The sequence below is a fragment of the Labrus mixtus genome, chromosome 20 (genome assembly GCF_963584025.1).
Source record: "Labrus mixtus chromosome 20, fLabMix1.1, whole genome shotgun sequence".
NCBI lineage: Eukaryota > Metazoa > Chordata > Actinopteri > Labriformes > Labridae > Labrus > Labrus mixtus.
This window is the reverse complement of record NC_083631.1, coordinates 1,758,067-1,775,120: the sequence shown is the minus strand read 5'-3', so window position 1 is coordinate 1,775,120 and position 17,054 is coordinate 1,758,067. Positions and strand designations below refer to the sequence as shown.

Genomic DNA, 17,054 nt, shown 5'->3' with positions numbered 1-17,054 from the left:
TTCCAATTAATTGTTTATTTATATATTTAGGCTACAAATGACAGGAAACGTTCTGAGCTACATCAGCTTGTGTCATTTTAACCTCCTGATGCCATCCTATCTCAAGTAAAACTTTTCTCTATAAGTTTACAATTGTTTCTAGGTTTATAACATCATGATAACAATAGAAATCAAGACTCTTATTATGAAGCAAGCACATCCTCTTTAAGAGAGGGGCGTGGTCAGACACAGCTCATTTACATATTTAAAGGTACAGCCACAGAAACAGCCTGTTCTGAGTTCTGAGCAGGGCTGAAATAGAGGGGTTTATAGACATGATTAAATACAGGATCAGAGTGGATTTAGAACAAGAAACTTCACAGATTTGTTTTCAGGAACTCTGAGACTACGTGTTACAAATAAGTATAACATGTGACCTTTAAGTATTTCTATAATGGTGTGAACAAAAAAATATTTTGTTCACACCATTTTGTTCTCTGCAAAAGTAAGAGCACCCTTTGTAGAGCAGATGCTCTGATTGGCTTAGCACGGATCAAGTCACAAAGCAGACTGGGGTTAAATAAGGCTTGAATAAACATGTTAAAACTATTATTTTTACAGTCTATGGTCAAAACACACGTGATAGTTTTACTGCGAAATGAAAACCCCGGAAGTGTTTGCAGTGGCGCTTAGGCTCGGCTCGCGCTCTGCCCGCCCTCTTCCGGTGCGGTCCTGAAGCTAAGCTAACCGAGAGGATGCCGTCGATTGAATACGACGAGTGAGTCTTTTTATGGACATTAAATTCTATGTTTGTTTTGTGATTCTTCCATTATTCTAATACTGATATTAATCTTTCCCTCCAGCTCCAAGCCCAGCTGGGCAGATCAAGTCGAGGAAGAAGGAGATGAAGGTAAAGAGCCACCGTGTTAGCTAGTTAGCTTGCCGTTAGCCTATCTGTGGCCCGGTGCCTGAAGGCGGAGGACGGTCAGGAGGTTTTCATTTGCACGTGGTTGTTCACTCTCCAGTCAGACTATATTTACATGTAACGCTTATGTTATCTTGGTGCGAATCAAACTCTAATGTGACCGACTAAAATTGACAACGTAATGATGAAGCATCTTGTCGACGGCCTGTTGACAGCTCGGTGTCATTCTATGAAACCGGCTAAAAGAGTGCTAGCTTAGCGTTAGCAAGTCAGCCAGCTGTGTGACGGGCTTTGTCCGGCGTAAACACTTTACTTGTGTAGGATATTATATTCCACTTTTTATTATTTATATTTACTTTATATTTTATTTATTTTTATCTGGAGGTGATATACGTCCTGGAAAAAAAGTTTCAAGTGAAAGTGTGATCGAAAAGGGAGCTGTATTCGGGCCACTTGAATTAAAGCCTTGATATCGTAGAACAGGGGTAGGCAATTAATTGGAAACATGAAGAAAACATGACAAAATCTGCCATGAAATCATGAAAACCAGAAATATGTCCATAATAATATTTGATCACTAGTATATGTTGAGTTAAATTTGAGACACAATCGTTTGTGTAATCGTTTTTGTATCCTACAATTTGGCCCTCTGGCAGTGAGAATTAAATGAATGTGGCCCTTGCTGTGACCAAAGTTGCCCATCCCTGGCTTAGAATATGCAATTGATTGTCTAATTAAAGTATTTGCTTTCTGGCTTCTTCCTCTAAATCTAACTGGGCTCTATTTGTTTCCAGGCACACTACCACCCTCAAAGGAAACCATCAAAGGAAATATAAAAACTATAACGGAATATAAAATAGATGATGACGGAAAGAAGTTCAAGGTAATTTGAGTAGTATTAATTTACACATGGCTTTTGTCTCGATTCCTAACAGTGCTGTTGTATTATATTATGGGTGTTGATCCTGTGTTGCACCTACAGAGGTTAGGAAATGATATGCCTTTTGTGTGCACATCATTGCATGTGCTATGATGACATCAATAATGTGGCACACAAGTAGCTAAAAACATCAGGACTTAAGTTGTGGCCGTTTAGCTTGTAACACCAAAAAAAATAATAAAATTTAGTAATTCAATTGTCTGGATTTCTAATTCACTCTCACAATGTTTTTTGTTGATGACATTACCCCACTTTATACTGTGTGGCTATTAATTTTACTTAATTTGTAAAAGATTATACATGACAGTTATGCAGTAAGTCACTAAAGAAATCTTGGATCAGTGAAATAAAGGTTCATAATGCATTTGCCATCTATTGTTCCCTAGATTGTGCGGACCTTCAAGATTGAGACAAGAAAAGCCTCAAAAGCTGTTGCCAGGAGAAAGGTATGCTAAAATTCAAAGAAGTTAAAGTCAGGTTGACTCTGAAAGGAACTGAACTTTGAGTAAATCTATACATCACGTATTCTTTTTTTTTGTTTCTCATTTCAGAACTGGAAGAAATTTGGAAACTCTGAGTTTGATGCCCCAGGTCCTAATGTTGCCACCACTACAGTCAGTGACGATGTCTTTATGACTTTCATTTCAAGCAAAGAGGTGAGCATTCATTGTGCGCTTTATTGAGCTGCTACCCACTGATTTGATATGTATGCAAACTTCATTATATATTTGTTTTAAATGTACACGGTTTAGATTGTTAGTCAGTACCTTAATTCTCTTGCAGGACTTGAACGCCCAAGACCAAGATGAGGATCCCATGAATAAACTGAAAGGACAGAAGATTGTGTCTTGTCGTATTTGCAAAGGCGACCATTGGACCACCCGCTGTCCATACAAGGACACCCTGGGCCCCATGCAGAAAGAGCTGGCTGAACAGCTTGGACTTTCCACCGCAGACAAGGAGAAGCCTGCCGGCTCTGGTACCATCAGCACACCTTTCACATGATCAGATATATATTTGGGTTTTGTGGTCCACTCTTGGCCATAGTGGTCGACTGTTCCTACAGCTTTGACTGATGCTGCTTTCCTTTCTTCTCTTTGACTAGTTGAACCAGAGCCTGCACAACCTGCACAGAGCAAGACTGGGAAGTATGTGCCCCCGAGTCTGAGGGATGGAAGCACCCGGAGAGGGGAGTCCATGCAGCCCAACCGGCGGGGTGGATGTAAGTAGTAAACCCCTTACTCTTTACACCCATCTATATCAACTACATTCATTATGCAGACGTAGGAGCTTCCCTCAGCATAAACAGGATATGCTTGCATTTTACAGCTGATGACAATGCTACCATCCGTGTGACCAATCTGTCTGAGGACACCCGTGAAACAGACTTGCAGGAGCTCTTCAGACCGTTTGGCTCCATCTCCAGGATTTATCTGGCTAAAGACAAGAACACCGGACAGTCGAAGGTCAGTGTTCTCTTCTTTTTAACACGAACATATAAACCTGTTTAGTGTATTTTTTTGTAGTGGAGTTTGCTTACACTCCAAAGAAGAACTGTGGTACATAGGAAAACAACCAGTAGAACAGCACTGACCACTTGCCTTATTCTTGGACTACTTGCTGTGTTTCTGCAGGGATTTGCCTTCATCAGCTTCCATCGCCGAGAGGATGCAGCCAGAGCCATTGCAGGAGTGTCAGGATTTGGATATGATCATCTTATTCTCAACGTTGAATGGGCCAAGTAAGTCGTTGTTATGTTTATGAATTAAGAGTTATAGCATGTTAATAATTATTGTTATGCTCATTCCATTCTCTTCTGTTTGCAGACCTTCAAACAACTGAGGAATCCGTCAGAGAATATTCCAGAACGCTGCCAGATTTTATTGGAATAAAATATGGCTGTTCACTTAATAAACAGAATCAATGTTGTTACAATTTCCTCGTTGTTTGTTTTCTTTAAGACAATGTGTAATCTCATGGATACTGATGTTCTGTAATGTATTCAACAACTGGCATGAAACTCCATTTAAATAAGTCCTGGTAGAATGACGAGTCAACAGAGAAAAGCAAGAAAGGAAAATTCAGTTGAAGTCAAACAGATGTCAGTTACTAGTTTTTATGAATTCAAATGTTTTTTTTCAAGTGCATTGCGTGATAACTTGTGCACCTGTGTTGTCTGTGTGTTAATGTCTGAGATCAAGTGTGTGGGAACTTGACCTCACAGACAGCATGTCGGTTTCAATTCAGATACATTCTACAAGATTAGGTGAGTGATTGTCATTTTGGATTCAAGGGGATTGTGATGAGAATTTTTAACTATTTGTTGTTACATGTTCCCTGAATGCACTGTGTTAGAGGGTCATGTGACTTCTAACTTGTTGGCCATGAGGTAGACTTCCTGGGTGGCACCTGTTAAGTTGGTAAAACAATGTTCAAGATTGTGAGTGTAGAAGAGTACATATCTGATTTGAAAATGTGTCTTTGATTTTGTTTGCTTTGACAGATGATGTAAGCCAGCTCATGTCTGCAGACCTTCCCAGGCTAAATTATTTTGTTTTTTATGGTAGTTAGTGTTGACGTCATGATCAAACAGAGAGGATCTGTGACAGAATTAAAGTATCTGTAGATGTACAGACATTTAGCTCATTCCCTGACAATAGTCACAGCTGATAGGGTTAGTCCTGACTATACCAACAAAGTTCAAACTTTGTGTCTCCCCTCATGTCTGGATTGTTTGGCAGACTTGGTGTCTGCTCTCCATTAACTTAAAATCACATTCAAGTTTTAGTTAGGGTAACATGCCCCCCTGACTTTACATCATCTTCAGTATAAATACAAAGCCTAATGGGATACTGTGACAGACACTGTATTACATGTGCTGTTAATGTCACTTCTCCTCGCGAGTCGTATATAAACACCTTCAACTTAAGCCGTTGGAGTCTCCTGAATCTTGTGTGAATCAAATTTCCTCAACAGTAGGGATTACACATTAAATTGTCACAGCCTTAATACAACAATGTTTATACATAGCAACAAGGCTTGAGTACATTTGTCTGGGTTAAAATGCTTTGTACCTAGTCATGGTCTAGTCAAAAACAGCAGCCGCTTTCCCCCCCAAAAAAAAATCAAAATAAAGTTTTAATACATTTTCCATTTAAGGTTTGTGGATCACCTGCAGTTAGTTTCAACAATCTAAATATTCAAGATTCTAGGAGCTAACTGAGGTAAAATTATTAAAGCCACCTTCAGTTACAAGTTAACAGCTAAACCAACATCACTTCACTATATTAATGCAGTAAATACACAAACAGTTAATTCATAAGAGCTTTATTTGAAACATTAAAAACTACATACAATTTGCCCCACATTTAGTGAGAACTTCCCAACATCATGATGAAATCACATTAAAAACTGATTTTAAATAAACATGGAATGGCACATGACATCCATGGTGGCCACTTAGTGACACAGTTGAAAGCCATCTTATTTAAAAGGAATGATTGGCCGACAGGAATATCAGGATTTGTGGAACTGATTCGTGTTAGGAAGGGAATTAATCACACCTCCTCCATCTTCTCTTGTTTTACATTTTCTGTGAGGAGGAGGAGAAAAAACATTAGTAGTTAAGTTCCTGGATATTCAAGTGTTCATTATAAATCAGTAGAAGAGTAATTGAGATGACTCACCTGTTGCTTGTTCTTCCTTTATCCTCTCCAAGATACACTTTCTGATCTCGAGGCCGATGGCTCTGGAGAGAGGAGGGGGCACAGCGTTTCCAACCTGGCAGAAACAGAAGAAGCCGTTATACTTTTTACAACACAATAAGTTTGTAGTTTATAAATGTTAAAGATTAAAGTGTCATAAGAACTTAAACGTTCATAAAAAATTATACTTGTGTTAGAAATAATTGAATTGTAGTATTAGGAGACAGTGCCTGTGTTTAAACAACACTGAGCGACTATTAGCCTTTAAGTTGATTTGTTAAACTCCTTCAAAAAAGGTGCCACATACACACCCTACTGACAGCAGGATTTACATACACAAGTCATACAAAAGCTAATTAAAATAGGGCTTCAATTTTTAAAAACACCACATTTACATATTGTGTACTTTAATGTTGATGTTCTGTGAAACATTAGTTAGCTGCAACATAGCACCACAGATTAGAGGACGGAGACTTTACCTGTCTGTGTTTGTCCAGGACATTTCCAAAGAAGCGGTAAGTGTCGGGGAATCCCTGTGAGCGTGCACACTCCCTCACACTGACCACTCTGTGCTGCTCAGGATGCAGAACGCGACCCTTAAAATACAAAACTATGAATTAGATCAAATGTAATGTCCAATGTTTTTTTTGTACTCGAGTCATGAAGGGGACTGTTCCACAGAAACGTTCAGAGAACAACATTTCAAATCCACTTTCAAGAAAATGTTTCTATTTCTATTATCTTTGGAAAAAGTCAACGTACCTGCTTGCCCATGGGTTCAGGGTTAGTGACGGTTGTGCTGAAGAAGCCGTCCCACTCCAATCTGCCGTAGAGTCCGGCCCAGTGGTTGTGGCGGTTTCCAGTGTGGGGCAGACACCAAGGGATCAGGGTGTTAAACTGCCTGTCAGCAGGGTCACATGGCTTCCCTATAACATAATCAATGATGAGTCATTGGACATCTAAACTCTCGTTATTCTCAGTACGTGAGCAGAAAAGCTCAACCTGCGTACCTCCTGAACAAGTGCAAACTCCTCTGAGTGCACCCGTGCTGCTGCGCCCGTTCTTTTTGTCGGGGTGTGAGTATCGCAATTTCTTAGTCATGGTGCCATCTCTCAGCCGAACCTCCATGTTGGGCAGATCCCTCCAATCGGAACCTGGAGCCAAGGGAATGTGACGCATCCGACCTTCAACCAGGGCACTCATGTCCTGAGGAGACAAAGATGTGCTATAATAAAACTCATTTATAAAGAGAAGAATGATCAGGTACAGCCCTGACTTACCACAAAACATCCTCAACATGAAAATGACACTACCAAGAAGAAGTGTGACAGCTCACCTTGGTTTATGTATATAAATGTATATTACAGGTTTATTATTTGTAAATTTAGATTAAATAAGGAAGCCTATGTTCAATTATTAAATAAAAATTAAAGGAGGAGGATGGGATTATGTGTTTTTATCTTGGAAAAAAATAAATGAACACATGCTTGAAATAAAGCCTTCAATCAATCACCTTGCACATATGATCTCTGAGGATTGGCTGATACTGTGTGCCTCTGATCTGCCTCTGGAACCAGGACTGAGGCTCCCCGTTGTAGGAGATCTCCAATGCAGCAGCACCATTACGGATCTCTGGCAGGTCAGACATCGTGTCCCTGACAGTGATGGTTCTGTAGATTCCTCCATTACCTCTGTTGAAGACAGAGAACCGTCTAGTGCACTGTCCCAGGCTCAATAAATCAGATCTTTACAAAGTACGGAAGAGGATGTTTGCATTACCGTGTGACATTGCTGACGTATTTCTTTTCGTCCACCACAACGTTGAGAGAACAAGCTCTGGGAGCAAACACGTGCAGCGGCTCAGGATAGCGAGGCAGCTCCTCTCCAGGTGCAGCAGCAAGAATGATCGCCCTGCGCCGAGTCTGAGCAACACCATACTGACCAGCCTGTTGAGGAGGCGAACATTGAGCATGTCACAAGTGATGACTACAGTCGTCATAAAATACTCCATTATTCACCCTCCATCAGTTTGTATGTATAACAAAACTGACGAAGGATTGCAGCACAAATTCCTAGTTGGGCTCATTACTGTGATCAAAATAAATACATAAGCAAGAAGCCTGTAGAGTAAGACTGTGAATGTTATTTACAGATGGAGCCCTGAAAAGTTAAATACATTCATAGATAGTCACCACCTCATAAATTGGGTTAAAATGTATTTAAAGAAAAGTAAACAAGGCTGTTTATATATTTGACAAATTTTCTGCATATTTAATATTTATACTGATGTTCTCGTCACTGCCAGCAACTAACTGGTGGATCTGGAGAGGGTGTATACTCTTCTAAGCCATTTGTCTCCTAAGATACATATTTGCTTACATGGAGGTTCTCCAGAAAGTTAACACCTTCAGACATAAAAGCAACAATATGTATCTTTTTCACATTAAAATAGAAGTCGATCTAAAAAAATAAAAGACTTTCAAAAGGGGGAGAACAGTGTCTCATGACTATACTGTAATGCGGCCCATCGCCTACACATCCCACACATTGCTTTAACGTATTCTTCTAGATCCCCAGCAATAAGCCCCGTTTAGAATACATTCTGTCCAGACTGAGTATTAGTCAGTTTAGTGAGACTCACCTGAAGAACACCAAAAGTACACTGGTAGCCCATGCGCACTAGACAGCGTAGAGTCAGCTTCAGGACCATGGAGCTTTTGAATGAAACAAAATTCCTCACATTCTCCAGGAGAAAGAACTTGGGTCTGTAGTAGTCACAGTAACTGCAAGAGAAGAAAACGTTAAATTAAATGTGCACTGTATGGTCCATATCGCAGAAAACTAGACACACCATGTTTACAAATATCGCCCTCTCATATACACTTACCTGAGATAAGAGACCACGAGAGAGTTCTTGAACGCAGAGTAAGTGCGAGAGTTGAAGCGGTTCATCCCACTGAAGCCTTGGCAGGGAGGTCCTCCGCACAGCATCTCTACGTCCCCCTTCTGAGGCAGCTTCTGGCCGAGAGAATTCGTCTTCTCTCCAGACATGACCAACTTGAGCAGGATGTTGCAGTCCTCAGTGAACACTGTAGTGCCAGGGTTGTTGAGCCTGAAGGCCTGGGCCGCAGGTTCCCACATCTCTATGGCCCACAGAGTCTCAGAGACACCTAAAAGCAACCAGCAGTCAGGTTGTTCATTTCTGAATTAAAGTCCAAGCATGTCCCATATGAATATCTGATAATGGATTTTAAGAATGGCACATACCAGCCTGATGGAAGCCTTCAGAGAGTCCGCCACAGCCAGAGAACACATCCAGTGTGCGATATTTAGGCACTTTAAGAGTCTGTGGTTCAGTCTGAGAGTCCTGTGGTTCCTGTGTAGCTGACGCCTTTCCTTTGCCTTTACCTTTATGAGAAAAACAAGATAATTGGATGAGGATTTCAGTCTGCACCAAAACATTCTTTAATTATGAAAATATTGCATCTGCATAATCACCTTTCCCCTTGCCCTTTCCTTTGCCTTTATGAACTGCAGAGCGAGCATGATTTGGAGGGTCTTCAAAGCTTTTGGTTTTTGCATTATATGCCTGAGAGAGGAATGTGTGTTAATAAAGATATAAACTGCTGTAAAAATAAGCACAACATAACCACCAGGTTTTTTTTTTTTTTTTTTGTAACACAATACCAATGTGATAGCAATAACTTAGCCATTTAATGTCAAGTCATTAGCTTCTCGATAACCAAATCTGAAACCACTGTCCAAATGAACAATTTAAGAAATAAAAACATACCTCCAGGAAATAGAAGCGGTCCGGTCCACCACTGGAAAAGTCCTGGACTGATTCATACAGGTCTTCTCCGTATTCTACCTGACAGCGACCGAGCACCTCAGTCATGCTCATGGTCACTTCTTCATCGCTCCAGTACAGCTGATTGATGTCTGTGTGGTAACTGGCTTTAACACCTTTGTGAGTGTTTTCAGGTCTGGCAGATGAAACAGTTAAATTCTGATTATTTGTAACAGACTTAAATGAAAGAAAACTAATTTGAAAATAATGTGTGTTCACCTGTACAACTTGTAGAGTCTCAGTTTGACCTCTGTAGAGTCAGGTTTTCCATTGCTACGTCTGTGGCAGAAGATCTCCTTGATGCGGCCAATGCGGAAGGGCTCTGGAGCATCCAGGTTTGACCCTTTGATGTAGTCTGAGGACTTCCTGTAATATTCAGGATACAAGTCCTCATCCACATCTTCTTTTCTATGGGAGCGCTTCACTGGACTTGCTGGCTTTACACTGAATTAAGGGAACACAGAAGGTTAGTTTTCCCTTACTCGACAAGTTGAAGTAATTGATACATTTGAAGTCACTCTCCTTACCTGAAATTAAAAGCATCAGGGGGCAGGTAGACACTGTCTCCAACCTTGAACTGCTGCCCCTTGAAGCAGGCCAAAGCATACAGAGCTTTGGAGTCGCTGTCTTTGTCTTCCAGGGGTTCAAATGCACGAGGTGTTTTCCGCTCTTCTCTTTCTTTAGTTCTAACACAGCTGCCACAGAAGCTGGAAGCAAATGGGAGCATACACTAAACAGTTAAACCACAAAGAACAGATGACAAGTGCAGTATAAATAAATGTGATCATGGTTCTTACTTGAACTTGCAGTCTTCTGATGGTGTGGTCTTGGGAGGTGTCACAAAGCGGGCAAAGTCTGTGTCATACCAGAACTGATAGAAGAAACTCTTCCCATCATCGTCAATCACCTTAATATCTTCATCCATGCCACCCTGAAAAATAAATGCAACAAAGGGATCAAGAAAAATGTCTGCTAAAATACCCTTTCACATGTTGGAAAGTTTGCTTACCTCCATAAACCAGTTGTTGGACGGGGCCTTATACGTGACATTCACTTTGCCTTGAACATAATTGAGCTGCATGTCTTCACATTCGTCCACGATGACTAGCTCCAGCGGGTCAGAGGATTCTCCCAGTACTGTGTATGTCCCGCGAAGGAACCAGTGGGCGTGGAACATCTTTCCATTGTTGTCTTCCCACAGAGATGTGATCCTGTGAAGAAGTTTATCATTAGACTTAACCATGCCACAGAGAAGAGATTTTAATCCAAGAGTCTAAAAATGGCCTACCTTGCCAGAAACAGAGGGGTACTTGGATCCTCTGATGAAACTGAGACGCAGTCGCCCAACTCCAGCTCTTCATCGTTCACACAGACCTTCTTGTAGTACTGCCTCTTCCCCTCAGTCTGAAACGATGACGCTTTGTAAATACACACATCCAGCTGGCTTTTCATGCATGACAGACAATCATCACTGGTACAGACAATCATCACTGGTGCATCCAAGGAGGATGAAAACCTACCTTAATAGACTCTCCGATCCATGCCAGTTTGCACTGGCTCTGCTTCTTCCTCTTAGCATGAGAAATCTTTTTGGGCTTCTCTATCGGAATGTCTTCCTCTTCAACGATCTCATCGTCTTCAGCCTCCTTAACTGCAAGATTTGGGCATCTAAGCAGAGAATAAATAAATAATTTACATAATTTCTTCTTAATCAAAAGATATCCAACAGTTGTTTTCAAATCAGGACACCTGCAGCCTTCGCTACTAAGAGACATGCTCACCTTCTTTGCTTACAAGCCTGCTTGCTTTTTCCACCTCCCCCAAACTTGATCATGTCCTTACAGGCTGCACATTTGCCACAATCAGGTGATTGGCAAACCTAAAGACAGATTTACATTTGTTTTTGTTGATTTCAGCTTTATACACAGACTGTGTTAAATTTCAAATTCTTAAATACACACTTACCTCACAGACACCACAGCGCTGTCTTTTGGCTGCACCACTGTCTTTACCGTTCTGCTCGATCTGATCGGAGAAGAAGGTATCAAAGATCTGGTACACCAGCTTGGTAGTTGTAGCTTTGGTTGGTCCCTTACTGTCCTTCTCGATCTTTGTGGGGTGACGAATAGCCTGTCTCCTGGCAGCTCTCCTGTAAATAGAATAAAAGGTTGCATTGAGCGTCAAAGTTTGTTTGGATTAGCACCAACACCTGGTGATATGTGGAGCGATGGCACTATGAAGCCCCTGGCCCCTTAACACACCACAGCATCAGGCCATGCAACAAAAGAAACAAGCAAACCAGACAGACACAGTAAAGATGTACAATGAAGAGTTCTTGTCTGATGCAAGCGGCCACTCCACCAAGTAAACAATATGTTCAACACGTGTGTATCCCTGTCAGTTTTAGAGATTCAAATGTTTTCTGTCTGTCTCACTAAAGGGACACAAGGAGGCAAAGTGTAGTCTACAGAGAGCAGGCAAACAAATCACAGAAGGACAATAAAGTAGGGCTTACAATCCTAAAGCCTCACCACTGTTACAGAGTTTTAACTATATTATGGAAAAAAAGCAACTTTTTGATTTCACTCTTATGGTTCACGTCTCTGATACTAGCAGTGTGGATAACCATGTACGAGGGGGAAAAAATGTCAGGGGTTGTTGTAGCATTGATAGATTTAGAACACTGAATTTTTAGGCGTCCACAGATTCCTTTTGAAAGATGAAGACCAAGTAAAGATTTTAAAACTCTCCTCTACCGATTCCCTTTCTGAGGCACTAAAGCCAGTCAGACTTGACATGCTCCGTTTTTGTGATGTTCACACAGTAAGCTTTACATGACTGATGTAGAACAGAAAGAATAATCTATTTTGCACATTTGAAGATGTAAGAAAAATTACCTGTTTTATTGAGACCAGCACCAAATATAGAAATGGAAATGCTTCTGCATAGTTCTCCATAATTTATCGGTATGTGGCAAGAATTCAAATATGCCAGAAACTTAAAATATTGAATAAATAGATATATTTTTTTAAATCAGCATGAACTCTGGTATGCTATTTTTGTCCATGTAAATTTGAAATGCTTCACACCAACACACCACCATACAAGCCAATGACACATTCACAGCAAGGCCTACCTACCAGTACAGCAGCATGCTGCGTTAGGAAATGTCAAAGGAATGTTAGAGATCAGGGGACAAAAGGAGCAAGAGCAGATCAAATAGGAATTTATACAAATGAAGGATACATACACATTCCTTAAGTATGTTAACTACGTAGCACACTACCTGCTCATGTTTGCTTTCAATGTGACCTTAAGTATGAATAGAAAGCAGACTTAAAAGTTGTTTGAATGGAAATATAAAGGGCCAAAAAGCTTTTCAATCAGTTATTGGAGGGAGCCGATGGGATGTATGATTTAAACTTGTATTCTATTCGCTTACCGGTAAATAGATCAGAACAAGGATATCTCTTTTTTTAATCTACCTCTTTCCAAGGGTGACTCCTGCAAGCTTGATGAGGTCCCTCATGCAGGGAGTAACAATGATGGGCTGCTCGTCTGAGTCGCCAGCCTCGTCGTAGCTCTCCACCTGCTCCACCACAAACTGGGCATGGCGCAGCAGTGTGTCTTCAGTAAAACAGTTGAAGTTTAGTCCTGCAGGAGGCACAGTGGTCTGAGGGAGAAAGACACAGAGTGGATCAGTTACCCCATAATTATAAGGTAATTTTACTAGAGCAATTCATTATACAAATAAGAAAACATGGATCTGAAATGCACAAATTCTTCATGGTTTGAACAGTTTCATAGCACCCTCATGTGGACACTTGTATTGTCTTATTTACTTAATAGTGTCAAAGATATTGAAAGAGGTCCATGGCCACTCACTCACTGCTGGGGCATTAAAGAGCATGTTTAATGTTTACATACATTTTACAAACAATAGAAAAAGTATTAAATGGTAGATTTCCTCAAAAAATAAAGAAGTTATCGAAAAGGTGGTCAAAATAACTTCAAATTTTGTTCCTTCCAAACAGGTCCGTACCTCGATCTTATTGAGAAGGTCTTCATAAGAAGCATCACGATTCTTCTGGAGGAACTCCACCACGATCTTGCTCATATAGATCTTCTCCTGCATCACTGCAAAGATGGGCGCATACTCTTCGCTCGAATGCATCAGAATGTAATCAGCAAAAGCTGGATAAGGAAGAAAGATACCAATTATTACTATTATTATAATATCATACAGTTTAAAGAAAGTGATACAATATTTCAGAACAGCAGCTACCTGTAGTGAAACCTATTAAGGCTTTTTCTCCACCATCAAAACCAGTGATCCACCAGGCATTGATAGGCCCCAGCTTCTTGGCAGGAACACCACCTTAAGGAAAACAAACATGGGTTAACACCTGCTTTTTGGCAAAGAAGGATTTAAGTACATTAATTGGTATTTTTTTATTATTATTGTGGGTGCTTTGTACCATCCAAGCAGGGGTTGTCATCATAGATTGGTTTAACAACACAGCTGAAGTAGAGCTCCACATTTTTCTCGATCAGTCCAGAGTCAAATGGACAAAGGTGGCCACGCTTGTCATATACACTGCAGAGAACAAAAAAATAAATAAAGGTAATATTAAAATTTCATGTGATGCAAATCAAAACTTCTGACCTGACAGACAAACAATCAGAGAATCACTCACCTGAAGTTTGTGATCTTGTGCTGTGGCAGATCCTCATAGCTCTCAAATCCGTCCTCATTAGAGTCGAACAGGGAGAGGCGTTCATCTGTCAACATTTCTGGTTCATCCAGCTGAAAATTAAATAGCAAAACAGTTACAGGTTTCACATTCTTCTAGCCAATACAAGTGATGACATTAACCTAACAAATACACAATGTTATGAACCCAGAGTTTTGGAACAAAACATTCCTGGAAACAGTTTGCAACATGATGCCACTTTCCTTCATTTTGTCATTGGGGAGGATATGTATGCAAAATGTAGCTCACCGCATTATCAGGATCGCCCTGAAAAAACTTGAGATCTGAGTCATCCAAATACTGTCTGCAGTCGGTACACTTGGGAGGTGGGGTCTAAAAAACAAAACAAAAAACAAAGATACATTACACAGGTCACTTCAGTAGAAAGCATCAACACAAAAATATCAAAACATTTACAGCTATGACTGATTCATTCATCAACTCAATTGCCCCCTTAAATAGAAATGTATCTTTTGTATTCCAGATATAACGTACACTCTCAAACACACCATTAAAAGATTGCAAAATAAACACAAATAGAACTGAGCTGTCATGACAACTTCATAACAATAAGCTCAATAACCTCATCTATTACCTTTGCAGCAGAAACCGGCTTTATAATCTCAGTCTTGGATTCTGTTGGAGCAGCACTGCAGAAACAAAGTCAGAGTACATTTACAAGTGAGATCTTTTCAGAACCCCATCATTTAATGTTCATAAAGCAAAAACCCTTACTTTTCATCAGGCTCCACTTTGAGACGTTTCTCCTCCCGAGCCTACGAAAACATAAACCGTGTTACATAGCATACATTTAGAATAAGAACAAGTTTCTGTAAAAAACAAACACTGGATCATAAAGATGCTTTACCTCCTCAACGTCCTCTTCCTCTTTATTCACTTCAGTTTGTCCATTAGTAGCTTCTCCATTCAAGTCTTCAGACTTGCGCTTTTGACTGAAGAGAATGAGGACAGTTCTAAATCAAATTTCACTTTTTAATTATTCACTAGCTAAAAATGCTACACATGCTCATATACTCACACTTTAGAGAACATTGACATGATAGTGGGCTGTTTGCCAGCATTTCTTGTAACCCTGGTACTGGCTGGAGAGAAAATAAGACCACTTCATTTGAATATCATTTTCATCTTGAAATGGAGTCATCACTTAATGAATACTTTTAAGAAGTCTCATACTTACTTTTGGTGTCGGAATTTGTCTTACTCCGGCGTCCTCCCTTTCCTTTGGAAGCAGTTGGTGATTTTAAAGCCTCCTCTTCCTCCATTGTCACATCTCCACTGTCCTCTTCGTTGTGGGAACCATTTGTGAAGCCATTAGCTTTTCCATTCTGTTCAGCTCCATCAACATTTGAGCCATTCTCCAGTGGAAGCTCTTTTCCCAGCAAGGCTTTTACTTTAGAGATGTAGACATCCTGAAGAGAGCGCATTGCAAAACGAACAACATGTGAAATAATGAGCAGAACAATACCAGGATACTGATTGATGATTGTTATATCTGGTGAAGTCACAAACCATTGAGATCTTGGAACTTTTCATTTTTTCCTCAAGGCTGCTCAACTGCTCCTGAGCATCAACATGGAGGAATTCCTGAACCAACTTAAGCTTCTCTTTCACTTGATCCTGGAATAGTATAAAAGACAAATCGAACAAATAAGAAGAGCTGAGTTTTGGCTTATTGGCCCTAAAAACACATGGCATTACAGAAGCAACTTGCAGGGAGAAAAGACAAACACAAATAAATCCCAGACAATGCTAATCTTAATTTTTGGAATATTAAGATTGGAAATCTGAGATGGGTATCTATAGTTTCATATTTATTGGCCTGTGGCTAAGGATTTAACACTAAAACTCCTTGTAGATAACAGCATCAAGACTTGGAGATTAAACATCTCAACTCTTTCACTCTTCAAAGCCCCATTATGATATACTCTTAATTGCACATCGTCCAGGGTATCCATGGAGAAAACCCATTCCCAGTTTGTGGATGGCATTATCTGTAGAGTTCACCACTTTCTTTTCTGGCATATGGAAAAACTTAATTGCATTACCTTACTATGAAGTGAACTACAATATAAATGTTTCTGATAGGGGACATCTAAGTCAGGTTGGAGTTTCCCAGTCAGCTGTTGTGATTTTAGATATCAGCAAAAGTTAGAGAGCAGCTGGAGCACTAATGAGTGATTAAATACAGGCTAAGGAATGCAGAACAGTAAAACCCACCTCATCTGTAGATCCATCTTTATCCAACACCTGCAGCCTGTGTACAACACACAATTCAAAACAACGTAACGTTAACTTCATATGCTTGCGACCAAACACAAAACGTCAAGGAGCACATTTCCTAACAAAGGTGTAGCAATAGAATCATCATGAAGACAAGCTGACAAAGATATAAGCAGCAAAACTTCCTCAGTGGCGCCAAATCTCACACGCTGCACCATCCATTGACAGGCTAGAAGCTAAACGGCTAACTGTGTGCAGATGCAGCTTTCACTGTCAATAAGCTAACGCTAGCCGCAGCTACCACTACAAACAAAAGGTAAAGTAGTAGACCCGCTCAAGATAAACTGGGCAAGTCCAGAGCAGGTGCTTTTACGGGCTGCACTTCTGTTGTCCTGGCTTTTAAACTATGACAACAGGCTACATCATATGGACATTATTAGCAATCATTTTACTAACGATACCTTACCTTTTCCTGACATCCTCTGGTAAAATCAGGGAAGTCCTGGATGGCATAGTTAACAGCTAGCAACACGTAAAACACAAGAGATAAAACAGCTTTAAAATCCGTTAAAACAATGTTAAAACCGACGTTTGTCAGCGGAGAGCAGCAGAGTGACTGTCCGTGTTGGAAGCTGGTTCATGCAATGGATGCTATATGCAA

At 40.3% G+C, this 17,054-nt stretch overlaps 2 protein-coding genes and 1 long non-coding RNA gene across 4 annotated transcripts; 2 read left to right on the top strand and 1 right to left on the bottom strand.

The window, feature by feature from the left end:
* The first annotated feature begins 637 nt into the window (after nucleotides 1-637).
* eif3g (eukaryotic translation initiation factor 3, subunit G) lies at nucleotides 638-3,779 on the top strand. The gene is made up of 10 exons (XM_061026674.1): nucleotides 638-757; nucleotides 843-889; nucleotides 1,699-1,787; nucleotides 2,231-2,290; nucleotides 2,396-2,500; nucleotides 2,628-2,823; nucleotides 2,950-3,066; nucleotides 3,174-3,310; nucleotides 3,479-3,585; nucleotides 3,671-3,779. The coding sequence occupies exons 1-10, from the start codon at nucleotides 735-737 to the stop codon at nucleotides 3,684-3,686; spliced, it is 897 nt and encodes a 298-aa protein (XP_060882657.1). The 5' UTR covers nucleotides 638-734; the 3' UTR covers nucleotides 3,687-3,779.
* Nucleotides 3,780-4,241: 462 nt separating this feature from the next.
* Nucleotides 4,242-4,771, top strand: LOC132954185 (uncharacterized). Its single transcript, XR_009665728.1, has 3 exons — nucleotides 4,242-4,352; nucleotides 4,385-4,592; nucleotides 4,633-4,771. It is a non-coding gene; the product is annotated as an uncharacterized LOC132954185 (long non-coding RNA).
* A 384-nt stretch (nucleotides 4,772-5,155) lies between these two features.
* On the bottom strand, nucleotides 5,156-17,054 carry dnmt1 (DNA (cytosine-5-)-methyltransferase 1). 2 transcript variants are annotated; one of them, XM_061065892.1, is made up of 35 exons: nucleotides 16,860-17,054; nucleotides 16,391-16,427; nucleotides 15,683-15,790; nucleotides 15,351-15,582; nucleotides 15,192-15,255; nucleotides 15,021-15,105; nucleotides 14,888-14,928; nucleotides 14,748-14,802; nucleotides 14,402-14,485; nucleotides 14,096-14,205; nucleotides 13,877-13,995; nucleotides 13,684-13,776; nucleotides 13,441-13,592; nucleotides 12,884-13,071; nucleotides 12,539-12,553; nucleotides 11,364-11,547; nucleotides 11,180-11,277; nucleotides 10,919-11,066; nucleotides 10,687-10,802; nucleotides 10,408-10,609; nucleotides 10,196-10,329; nucleotides 9,926-10,105; nucleotides 9,618-9,842; nucleotides 9,342-9,534; nucleotides 9,047-9,137; nucleotides 8,816-8,956; nucleotides 8,436-8,718; nucleotides 8,190-8,331; nucleotides 7,328-7,494; nucleotides 7,062-7,239; nucleotides 6,559-6,754; nucleotides 6,311-6,474; nucleotides 6,028-6,144; nucleotides 5,531-5,624; nucleotides 5,156-5,436 (listed from the first exon to the last, which is right to left on the bottom strand). In XM_061065892.1, the coding sequence occupies exons 1-35, from the start codon at nucleotides 16,904-16,906 to the stop codon at nucleotides 5,402-5,404; spliced, it is 4,518 nt and encodes a 1,505-aa protein (XP_060921875.1). In that variant the 5' UTR covers nucleotides 16,907-17,054; the 3' UTR covers nucleotides 5,156-5,401. The 2 variants fall into 2 exon arrangements, with proteins under 2 accessions (XP_060921875.1, XP_060921876.1); XM_061065893.1 differs by lacking the exon at nucleotides 12,539-12,553.